Source organism: Tursiops truncatus, chromosome 5 (genome assembly GCF_011762595.2).
Source record: "Tursiops truncatus isolate mTurTru1 chromosome 5, mTurTru1.mat.Y, whole genome shotgun sequence".
NCBI lineage: Eukaryota > Metazoa > Chordata > Mammalia > Artiodactyla > Delphinidae > Tursiops > Tursiops truncatus.
The window spans coordinates 25,410,475-25,423,441 of record NC_047038.1 but is presented as its reverse complement, the minus strand read 5'-3'; the positions used below and the strand labels follow the sequence as shown (position 1 = coordinate 25,423,441).

The following is a 12,967-nucleotide window of genomic DNA, read 5'->3' as shown; positions in this document are numbered from 1 at the left end:
TATTATTTTACTTTTCTCTAAAAAATGCATTATCACTCAACTGATATCACTTTGGGAATGAACATTACCTACACGTAAGTAAGGCCATGATGAAAACAAGAGCTGCTTTCAAAACCAAGAAAGAGTAAATTCAAGTGTATAAGACATCACCCTCCATAGGGTGATGAAGGTCATCTTGCTAATAGAGCTTTAGATTTACAGGAAGTATTTCATGATGGCTTTGAGGACCACACAGAAATATTAACAAGTGAAAACATGACGATATTTTCTGACTTCATTCATAGCTAATATTTCACAATCTTTCAAAATACAATTAGTTTCTACAAGTTTCTATACATTAAATTTCACTCATATCTTGAATTTTTAGATACACAGTGAAATTTAATTAACAGTCAGATGACAGTTACTGAAACTGAGCTTAATTTTGCTTGCCTTAGAAATGGACATATTAATTTCTATATCAGTGGCTTTGGTCAGATGAGGGCATGATGAAATAAGATAAAGCACACAAATCTCAAAAAAAAACCCCAAACCTAGATATATTGTAGTTTAGATATGGCAAAACCATGTAGTGGAAAGAATATGGACTTTCAAGTTCAGTTGAAAAACTTGCATTCTTTTCACTGCATCAAACTCTGTGCCTTAAAAACACTAATTCTTTAACTGTATGATCCAGAATCTCTACCACAAAGTGAGAAAATTGGCTCAAATAATAATATGTGGGTATATGTTTTGCCCATAGAGTGAGGTGGTGCTGCAGTCAAGGCCATGTTTGAATTTGTTGTTGATTGCTCCCAGCTATGTGTTCCCAGTCCAATCGTGGGAGTGGCCTGGGGAAGGTCCAATCATGCACATAGCCAAGGTTTTTCAACCCTAACCCTCCAGCTTTCCTCAATTTGTTCTATTGAGGAACAGCATACTTCTACTCTCTAATTTAGAATAATATAGAAAAATGTCACTAGCTATCCAATACCCTAGCTCTGGAAAATCTGGGGAGATTTTGAGGGAGGATGGATTTCTCCTCATCTATCAGTGTGCGAAGAAATCTTACACCACCAGAAAAGGAACATGAGGATGAAGCACGGGTAGTATGCAGAGCTTTTCTACACACAGTTCAAGATTCTTTCCCACAAAATCATATTTATCCAAAAAATAATAGTCAAAAGAGAAATCAAATTCCCAAGACTAGAACTATAATTTTTATATTGAAAAACAGTATTCCCTATTGACCTATAAGTAACCCAACAAGTTATTTCAGTTCCAGTCAAGTTTCTGATATTCTTTGGTTAATAGTTCTGAGCAAGAACCAGATACAACACCCAAAGGGGAAGAAAAGAGTATTTTCTTCAAAGTGACAGTTAACTTAGCATGGGCACGTGTGTGTGTTTGTGTGTGTGTGTGTGTGTGTGTGTGTGTACAGAATATACAATTAGTATACATATGCACATACATACACACTATATATATATCTATATATATACACACGTAACTTCTCTGATTCTTTATCTGTCTGTGGCATTGTTCCAGCCTTTGTTAAATTTTGGTATTCTGTTATTTTGTTTGGGGTTATGTCACTCAAGAAGTCCTCAGTAATCCTTGAATATTAGATGAGTAGTGGTGAATAGCTATTTGTTTTCTATTGAGAATAAGTGATAGAGCTGAATTTGAGGTGGAAAAATTTGTTAAGAGTTATAAAGAACTTTTTCAATTCATACAGTTTATTAGACTAAAATTAGGAAACTTTTCCTTTCAGGATTTCAGGATAGGAATCACTCAGAGAACCATTTGAAGCACATGACCTTGCCTTAAGTTTTTGATTTTAAAATTAAAATAAAACTAGAATTTACATTAATTAAAAGGAATAGTAAATACATAAAAAGCATAAGTAAAAAAAAAAGAAAAATCTAGACAAAATTTAAGAGGGATCACTTAATCCCTTTACAACAATACTCAAAATAAAATATTTGGATCCCAGTCAAGCGATACTTCATTCAGTGGCTCATTAAAAACAGAGTTCACTGATCCACATGTATTTTGAAGATTTTTAAAAAGTTAACTTATTTCACTGGTTTTAATAATATTTTATTATAATGGTCATAAGGTGTTAGGATGGGGAAAAAAAGCTGTTATATTGAGGTTTCATCTTTGGAGGATAAAAAGCCTAACAGCAGAAATACAAAAAAGATGACGATCTTAACAATCTCTAGTTCCTTTATTATCCTAAGCTGTGTTCTATTATTTTTGTTTATATGCTTGCTAAAATTACTTGTTCACAGAAAGAATTTAATTATATATAAAACAAGATAGGCACAAGTGAAACTCTTGAATCAAGATGATAAAAAAGGGAATTATTCTCAGAACTACCTACCCACCTTAGTAAAACATATTTGGCTTTTCCTTTATCTGATAGCAATCACAGGGTGAATTTGTTATACTGAAGCCAATTTGACCTTAGCCTAGAAGTGGTACCAGTTAACACTGCTGTGTTACCCAAAATGATGTGATAATAGAGATAGTGATGGTAGCTCCTGAGGTCAAGTCCAATACCACATCCCCTATAAAACTTTTTTTTTTCGTATCTATATTTACAAATGTATGAACATTTCATATAGACAAGCACTATGCTTACTTGTTATATAAAAGTCTTGGGCTGCTTCTCTATCTTATGTTTTAACCACCATTGTCAAACCTAAGTAGGGCAGGAGGATCTGTCCAGCAATAGATTTTCATGACTGTTATTAGTCTTACTGCTACAAACTGCAACATGTGTGGAGTAATGCAGGCTGTTCTATGGGGTGTTGGCTGGGATGGGCAAAATCTAAAAGAGGCAAGGAGATTAAGTTCAAATACTCTTTAGGATATTTTAGTTCTACGCCCCTCTGAAGCATTTTGGGGGTAGGTGAGGAATGGTTAAGGCTTAGTTTAAGTTTTACTTTTAATGCTTATTTTATCTCAAATTTACTGCATCTTAAAGTTTTGAGTAATTAGAAGTCCAAAATATTCAAAATTCTATTTCATCAATACCACAGAGTTAGTGAAAGAAAAATAATCATGTGATTTATAAATGTTCTTACCTTCACATCTTTGACATTCATCCTTGTTCCTTCCTTCCCAACAAAGATATCATCAATGTCCACAAGGATATACCTGTCCAAAGACAATGTCAGTCTCTTCCCTGACAAGAAGGAGATGGCATCTATGAAGATGAGCTTGTGCAGCCAAAAGTTTAAGTTGTTGCCAAAGAGAACTCGCTGAATTCCATCATGAAGCCCCAGATCCTGAATCACCGTCGCATAGAGTGGTTTGCTGGAGAAGGATGAAAGGGATTTTTCTGTCTGTAATTCAGTTAAAAGCACAGGCTGGTAGGTTGAATGGTTATACTGGAAAATTGTCCAGTCTTCCCCAGGAAGAGGGCCTTTCTCAACCTTAGGAGCTTTGGTAATATGCAGCAAAGGAGACTGAGGGTTGACAAAACAGTCCTTTAGAGCTAGATTATTGAAAAGGTTTAATGGAAAACCTTTTAATTGTGTACTTGGTGAGCTGTTTTCATTGGCTTTATGAAAACCAATTATACTAACACTGTATTCCACACAGTATTTTTCTAAAAGCTCTCGATTCCATGAGTCCATGCTGACATACTTCAGAATATTTTCATAAATAACTAAAATATATTTCCCTTTGCCATTATCTGTTAGAGGGGGTATGTCTCCCTTGCCAGGGGCAATGACCATATGGAACTGAAATCGGCTGGACTCCAAGATAGCGATAATATCTTGACCAAGTTGAGAGTACTGGCTCTCCACAAACAGGAGGACTGTAGGATCAGTTTTGGACGTATCAATAGGTTTGACTGTCTTCAGCTCCATTGACCGATATGGTAGGATTTTAACGTCAGTACATTCTGCTGCTGCAGTGGTTTCCATAAGTGTCATTTCCTGTTTATAGCCAGAGTAGAGGAAATAGGCAGAAATGACAATGCTCACCAAGCAAAAGGTGGCTAAGAGAACAATCAATGTTCGAAAACTTCTCCGAAGCTTCACAACAAGATTCATTTTTTAAAATACTGCTCTGGAAGCTTTTTCCAAGTTCTTTTCCTAAAGTGCCATCGTAAATAAAGTATGAAATGGTACAAATGCTACTTCCCACAAGTTCATGTAACCATTGCAAACCATGTAAAATGTTTGATGGGGTTGCAAGTAAGTTAAAGTTGGAGGACAGTGGACTAGGAAAGTAAAAGTTGAAGAGATTTTGAATATGTCCAATACCAAAGGTTGCTGTAGAGTCCTCTAAACATTACCTGAAAAAGAGGAGAAATATAATGACTAAAACAAAAATAGTAATATAAGTATTTTCGTGTATACCTATGCTGATATATAAGAAACATACATATTAAAGATAAATTTAGTATGTTAATATGCTAAAATATTAATAACCCAATGTTTACAGTCTGGATTTTACTACTTAGAAAGTAGTAGATTTTTTTCATGTCTTCAAGAACACAGACCCTATTTAATTTTGCCAAAATATACATCTATATAGAAATACTGATTGAGATTTTTCAAACTAGTCACCTCAAAAAAAAAAAAAGGTAAGAAATAAAGTTTTAGTGTACAATGGTAAAACCATAAAACCATAAATGGTAAAACTACCTTTTTAAAAACCATAAAACTTGCTTCTGCAAGGCTGGTAGACATTATATACATACAGAATTAGGAAATCAGGTATCTGTGTGGGGTTTGGACCAGTGCTTTTAAGTATCACTTAACATGCTTTTAAGTATCTACTTAGGTATCTGGAGTTCTAAGGTGAGGGGATGATTTTGTCTCAAATACATAGTAGTTACAGGTTTTTCCCTTTAGTAACATTCTTTTCTGAAGTCACAGGGAGACACTTGGGCTTCTTCAGCATAACAGCCAAAATAGAGAGGATTTTTCTTTCACCATTCTTAGAAGCAAAGTGAGAGAGAAGCTATGGGAGAAAGAACAAAATGAGAAGAGGATCTTAGATCTTTTTAATGAAACAGAGGCCAGAAACCTAGATGAGAAGAAAAATCTTGACATGTTTTTCTCAAAGCACATTCCTAAATTTGGCTGATTTCTCTAATTAGAATTAAAATTGTTTTCGATTATTACATTTTATCCAACAGTCAAGTGTTCTACTTCCCTTATCAATTTCTTTAAAAAGAAAAAAAGTAGAAAAAAAGAAAAAAAATTAGAAAGCATTAACCCCAGCTTTCCCAAATTGCTTCACCACAAATGGACATAATTTTCCATTATTTTTGACTCTGATTTTTAGAGAATTCCTTCCTATACAAATTTTCTTCATTCTCCTCAAAACTGTGTTAGACTAATTATGGAATTTTCTATTTCCCGGTTTACCAAAATAGCGTCCCTAGGAAAGTAACCAAAATAGGTTATGTTTTTAATGTGATACATATACTTTAAGGTGTATATTATTGATGTACTGTATCATAGAGAATCGAATTAGAGTGTTTTGTAATATGAGTTGTATATTCCATCACACTGCAAATATTTTATGTTTCTTTTTTATTTTTTAATTTGAAGAAACTGAATAATGATTAAAAGAATATTAGATTAAATGATTAAACATAGTATTATATCGCTTTATTTTTATGTTCTGAAACACATTTTTTCTACTTAGTAATTTAAATTTTAAAAATCAACAATAAGTTGAAATAACATTTGTTTTTGTCTTAGATTTTGGGAAAAAAAATTTAAAACCACCTCAAAAGTACATGAGTTAAAAATTTTAAATTTCTACCAAACATTTTACTTCTTCAGATTCCAAATATATAAGTAGGCCTGAATTTTCCCCTTTGAAATAGTGAGCCAATTTAAAAAATCTCTCCAGTGATTTCAAATTCACTTTAAAGGAAAATTAACTCCACATGCTAGGAACTTATTAATACACTGTTATCAGACATAATTTTTAAGATAATTATTTGCTCCCCCAAAACCTTTCAATTTTTTTAAAGTTCTGTTCCCTTTGAATACATTGAATTATTATTTTACTAAAAAGAAATAAAATACAGTGATAAAAAGGCTTAGGTTTGGTATAAAATATATAAACCAATTATGGTCTACTCTCTACTTTTATGTATGTTTGAAAATGTTCATAAAGTACATTTTAAAATAAAAATCAAATTAAATTATATATATAAAATAAATATTGAAAGGGATTTGGAATTTGCCAAAGAAAGTTATCCAGTCTTTATTATATTCCTTCCCAGACTTCTCCAAGCTCATGTATTTGATTAAAACTCCATTTAAGGAGACATGGAATCAGTCCCACTCCCACCCCACCCCATCCCACCCCTGCATCACTCCACAAAAGTAGAAATCTAATCCACATACTTTGGTGGTTTAGTATTTTCAGAATGCATTCAATCAGGAATTTGAAAAGAAACTAAGTGCATGCCAAGTTAATATTTGTTAAATCCTTATCTATTCTGACATCAAAAATGTGACTTTTATTTTTGAATGTACAAAGTATGAGATGTCAGTTTTGCATATTAGAACAGATCATTCTAATATGCAATAGTGAAAAGGAAATAAAAAAGCATATGGAACTAGAATCTGCCAACCAAAAGAATAAAATTTAAATGTGACATTTATTTAAAATTAATAGATGCAGATTACCACCACTGTAGATATATGTTTCACTCTGTGTTTGTGTGCGTGTATGTGTGTGTGTTAATCGAATGAGTTATACTTCCCATTCAATCCTCCTGTTTATTCTTCCCTAGCAAAAACTGGCCAGTGGAGGTGAGGAAGCCTGAGCAATAAAAGATAATGTAACAAGGAAATTTACTTATGTCCTGTGCCTGAGATAAGAAATGATATGGTATGCCAGAGATATAGTATATATATTTGGGGAGGGGAAAAATTTCCCCCCTAGCCCACTTGGTTCATTGGGGTGTTCTAACAATTAAAATGAAAAAAAAAGAAAGAAAGAAAGAAAGCAGGAGAAAAAGTTAATTTCATATGAATGGAGGTCTCATAGATATAGGACTTAAGAAGTGACCAAAGGAGGAGAGGGGGAAGATGGCGGAAGAGTAAGACGCAGAGATCACCTTCCTCCCCACAGATACATCAGAAATAGATCTACACGTGGAAGAACTCCTACAGAACACCTACTGAAGGCTGGCAGAGGACCTCAGACCTCCCAAAGGCAAGAAACTCCCCGCGTACCTGGGTAGGGCAAAAGAAAAAAGAATAAACGGAGACAAAAGAATAGGGACGGGACCTGCACCAATGGGAAAGAGCTGTGAAGGAGGAAATGTTTCCACACACTAGGAAGCCCCTTCGCGGGCGGAGACTGCGGGTGGCGGAGGGGGAAAGCTTCGGGGCCGCAGAGGAGAGCACAGCAACAGGGGTGCGGAGGGCAAAGCGGAGAGATTCCCGCACAGAGGATCGGTGCCGACCAGCACTCACCAGTCCGAAAGGCTTGTCTGCTCACCGGCCGGGATGGGAGGGGCTGGGAGCTGAGGCTCGGGGGCTTCGGTCGGAGCGCTGGGAGAGGACTGGGGCTGGCGACGTGAACACAGCCCGCAGGGGGTTAGTGCACCACGGCTAGCCGGGAGGGAAAAGGTCTGGACCCGCTGAAGAGGCAAGATACTTTTTCTTCCTTCTTTGTTTCCTGGTGCACGAGGAGAGGGGATTAAGAGCGCTGCTTAAAGGAGCTCCAGAGACGGGCGCGAGCCGCGGCTAACAGCGTGGACCCCAGAGACGTTCATGAGACGCTAAGGCTGCTGCTGCCGCCACCAAGAAGTCTGTGTGGGAGCACAGGTCACTATCCACATCTCCCTTCCAGGGAGCCTGTGCAGCCCACCACTACCAGCGTCCCGGGATCCAGGAAGAACTTCCCCGGGAGAGCGCACGGTGCGCCTCAGGCTGGTGCGACGTCACGCAGGCGCGACGTCACGCCGGCGCGACGTCACGCCGGCCTCTGCCGCCGCAGGCTCGCCCCGCACTCCATACCCCTCCCTCCCCCGCACCTGAGTGAGCCAGAGTCCCTGGATAAGCGGCTCCTTTAACCCAGTCCCGTCTGAGCAAAGAACAGACGTCCTCCAGCGACCTACACGCAGAGGCGGGGCCAAATCCAAAGTTGAGCCCCGGGAGCTGTGCGAACAAAGAAGAGAAAGGGAAATCTCTCCCAGCAGCCTCAAGAGCAGTGGATTAAATCTGCACAATCAACTTGATGTACCCTGCATCTGTGGAATACCTGAATAGACAACGAATCATCCCAAATGGAGGAGGTGGACTTTGGGAGCAATGATATATATATATTTTTTTTCCCCTTTTTCTCTTTTTGTGAGTGTGTGTGTGTATGCTTCTGTGTGAGATTTTGTCTGTATAGCTTTGCTTTCACCATTTGTCCTAGGGTTCTATCCATCCGTTTTTTTTTTATTTTTTTAACTTAAAAATTTTTTTTCTAAATAATTATTTTAATAACTTTATTTTATCTTACTTTATTTTATTCTCTTTCTTTCTTACTTACTACTTTTTCTCCCTTTAATTCTGAGCCCCATGGATGAGAGGCTCTTGGTGCTGCAGCCAGGAGTCATTGCTTTGCCTCTGAGGTGGGAGAGCCAACTTCAGGACACTGGTCCACAAGAGAACTCCCAGCTCCACGTAATATCAAATGGCGAAAATCTCCCAGAGATCTCCACCTCAACACCAAAACCCAGCTTCACTCAACGACCAGCAAGCTACAGTGCTGGACACCCTATGCCAAACAACTAGCAAGACAGGAACACAACCCCACCCATTAGCAGAGAGGCTGCATAAATTCATAATAAGGCCACAGACACCCCAAAATACACGACCAGACATGGACCTGCCCACCAGAAAGACAAGATCCAGCCTCATCCACCAGAACACAGGCACTAGTCCCCTCCGCCAGGAAGCCTACACAATGCACTGAACCAACTTTAGCCACTGGGGGCAGACACCAAAAACAACGGGAACTACGAACCTGCAGCCTGCAAAAAGGAGACCCCAAACACAGTAAGATAACCAAAATGAGAAGACAGAAAAACACACAGCAGATGAAGGAGCAAGATAAAAATGCACCAGACCTAACAAATGAAGACGAAATAGGCAGTCTACCCAAAAAAGAATTCAGAATAATGATAGTAAAGATGATCCAAAATCTTGGAAATAGAATAGAGAAAATGCAAGAAACATTTAACAAGGACCTAGAAGAACTAAAGATGAAACAAGCAACGATGAACAACACAATAAATGAAATTAAAAATACTCTACAAGGGATCAATAGCAGAATAACTGAGGCAGAAGAACGGATACATGACCTGCAAGATAAAATAGTGGAAATAACTACTACAGAGCAGAATAAGAAAAAAGAATGAAAAGAACCGAGGACAGTCTCAGAGACCTCTGGGACAACATTAAACGCACCAATATTCGAATTATAGGGGTTCCAGAAGAAGAAGAGAAAAAGAAATGGACTGAGAAAACATTTGAAGAGATTATAGTTGAAAACTTCCCTAATATGGGAAAGGAAATAGTTAATCAGGTCCAGGAAGCACAGAGAGACCCATAAAGGATAAATCCAAGGAGAAACACGCTAAGACACATATTAATCAAACTATCAAAAATTAAATACAAAGAAAACATATTAAAAGCAGCAATGGAAAAACAACAAATAACACACAAGGGAATCCCCATAAGGTTAACAGCTGATCTTTCATCAGAAACTCTGCAAGCCAGAAGGGACTGGCAGGACATATTTAAAGTAATGAAGGAGAAAACCCTACAACCAATATTACTCTACCCAGCAAGGATCTCATTCAGATTTGATGGAGAAATTAAAACCTTTACAGACAAGCAAAAGCTGAGAGAGTTCAGCACCACCAAAGCAGCTTTACAACAAATGCTAAAGGATCTTCTCTAGGCAAGAAACACAACAGAAGGAAAAGACCTACAATAACAAACCCAAAACAATTAAGAAAATGGGAATAGGAACATATATATTGATAATTACCTTAAATGTAAATGTATTAAATGCTCCCACCAAAAGACACAGACTGGCTGAATGGATACAAAAACAAGACCCATATATTTGCTGTCTACAAGAGACCCATTTCAGACCTAGAGATACATACAGACTGAAAGTGAGGGAATGGAAAAAGATATTTCATGCAAATGGAAACCAAAAGAAAGCTGGAGTAGCAATTCTCATATCAGACAAAATAGACTTTCAAATAAAGACTATTACAAGAGACAAAGAAGGACACTACATAATGATCAAGGGATTGATCCAAGAAGAAGATATAACAATTGTAAATATTTATGCACCCAACATAGGAGCACCTCAATGCATAAGGCAAATACTAGCATCCATAAAAGGAGAAATCGACAGTAACACATTCATAGTAGGGAACTTTAACACCCCACTTTCACCAATGGACAGATCATCCAAAATGAAAATAAATAAGGAAACACAAGCTTTAAATGATACATTAAACAAGATGGACTTAATTGATATTTATAGGACATTCCATCCAAAAACAACAGAATACACATTTTTCTCAAGTGCTCATGGAACATTCTCCAGGACAGAACGTATCTTGGGTCACAAATCAAGCCTTGGTAAATTTAAGAAAATTGAAATTGTATCAAGTATCTTTTCCAACCACAACGCTATGAGACTAGATATCAATTACAGGAAAAGATCTGTAAAAATACAAACACACGGAGGCTAAACAATACACTACTTAATAACGAAGTGATCACTGAAGAAATCAAAGAGGAAATAAAAAAATACCTAGAAACAAATGACAATGGAGACACGATGACCCAAAACCTATGGGATGCAGCAAAAGAAGTTCTAAGAGGGAAGTTTATAGCAATACAATCCTACCTTAAGAAACAGGAAACATCTTGAATAAACAACCTAACCTTGCACCTGAAGCAATTAGAGAAAGAAGAACAAAACTCCCCCAAAATTAGCAGAAGGAAAGAAATCATAAAGATCAGATCAGAAATAAGTGAAAAAGAAATGAAGGAAATTATAGCAAAGATCAATAAAACTAAAAGCTGGTTCTTTGAGAAGATAAACAAAATTGATAAACCATTAGCCAGACTTATCAAGAAAAAAAGGGAGAAGCCTCAAATCAATAGAATTAGAAATGAAAAAGGAGAAGTAACAACTGACACTGCAGAAATACAAAAGATCATGAGAGATTACTACAAGCAAGTCTATGCCAATAAAATGGACAACCTGGAAGAAATGGACAAATTCTTAGAAATGCACAACCTGTCAAGACTGAATCAGGAAGAAATAGAAAATATGAACAGAACAATCACAAGCACTGAAATTGAAACTGTAATTAAAAATCTTCCAACAAACAAAAGCCCAGGACCAGATGGCTTCACAGGCGAATTCTATCAAACATTTAGAGAAAAGCTAACACCTATCCTTCTCAAACTCTTCCAAAATATAGCAGAGGGAGGAACACTCCCAAACTCATTCTACGAGGCCACCATCACTGATACCAAAACCACACAAGGATATCACAAAGAAAGAAAATTACAGGCCAATATCACTGATGAACATAGATGCAAAAATCCTCAACAAAATACTAGCAAACAGAATCCAGCACATTGAAAGGATCATACACCATGATCAAGTGGGGTTTATTCCAGGAATGCAAGGATTCTTCAATATACGCAAATCAGTCAATGTGATACACCATATTAACAAATTGAAGGAGAAAAACCATATGGTCATCTCAATAGATGCAGAGAAAGCTTTCGACACAATTCAACACGCATTTATGATAAAAACCCTGCAGAAAGTAGGCATAGAGGGAACTTTCCTCAACATAATAAAGGCCATGTATGACAAACCCACAGCCAACATCATCCTCAATGGTGAAAAACTGAAACCATTTCCACTAAGATCAGGAATAAGACAAGGTTGCCCACTCTCACCACTCTTATTCAACATAGTTTTTGGAGTTTTACCTACAGCAATCAGAGAAAAAAATGGAAATAAAAGGAATCCAAATCGGAAAAGAAGAAGTAAAGCTGTCACTGTTTGCATATGACATGATGCTATACATAGAGAATCCTAAATATGCTACCAGAAAACTACTAGAGCTAATCAATGAATTTGTCAAGTCCAGGACACAAACTTAATGCACAGAAATCTCTGGCATTCCTATACACTAATGATGAGAAATCTGAAAGTGAAATCAAGAAATCACTCCCATTTACCATTGCAACAAAAGGAATAAAATATCTAGGAATAAACCTACCTAAGTAGACAAAAGGCCTGTATGCAGAAAATTATAAGACACTGATGAAAGAAATTAAAGATGATACAAATAGATGGAGAGATATACCATGTTCTTGAATTGGAAGAATCAATATTGTGAAAATGACTCTACTACCCAAAGCAATCTACAGATTCAGTGCAATCCCTATCAAACTACTACTGGCATTTTTCACAGAACGAGAACAAAAAAGTTTTGAAACAATAAATGCTGGAGAGGGTGTGGAGAAAAGGGAATACTCTTGCACTGCTGGCGGGAATGTGAATTGGTACCGCCACTATGGAGAACAGTATGGAGGTTCCTTAAAAAACTGCAAATAGAACTACCATATGACCCAGCAATCCGACTACTGTGCATATACCCTGAGAAAACCATAATTCAAAAAGAGTCATGTACCAAAATGTTCATTGCAGCTCTATTTACAATAGCCCGGAGATGGAAACAACTTAAGTGTCCATCATCGGATGAATGGATAAAGAAGATGTGGCACATATATACAATGGAATATTACTCAGCCATAAAAAGAAACGAAATTGAGTTATTTGAAGTGAGGTGGATGGACCTAGAGTCTGTCATACAGAGTGAAGTAAGTCAGAAAGAGAAAGACAAATACCGTATGCTTATACACATATATGGAATCTAAGA

The 12,967-nt window shown here is 36.9% G+C and overlaps 1 protein-coding gene across 1 annotated transcript in view; it reads right to left on the bottom strand.

The window, feature by feature from the left end:
• The window catches only part of LOC141275670 (bifunctional heparan sulfate N-deacetylase/N-sulfotransferase 4), a 139,248-nt gene extending 135,196 nt beyond the window's left edge, over nucleotides 1–4,052 (bottom strand). Inside the window, exon 1 of the mRNA XM_073804696.1 lies at nucleotides 3,075–4,052. Within this exon, the coding sequence (XP_073660797.1) occupies nucleotides 3,075–4,052 (978 nt within the window). The remainder of the gene's footprint in view (nucleotides 1–3,074) is intronic.
• Between the last annotated feature and the right edge of the window lie 8,915 nt (nucleotides 4,053–12,967).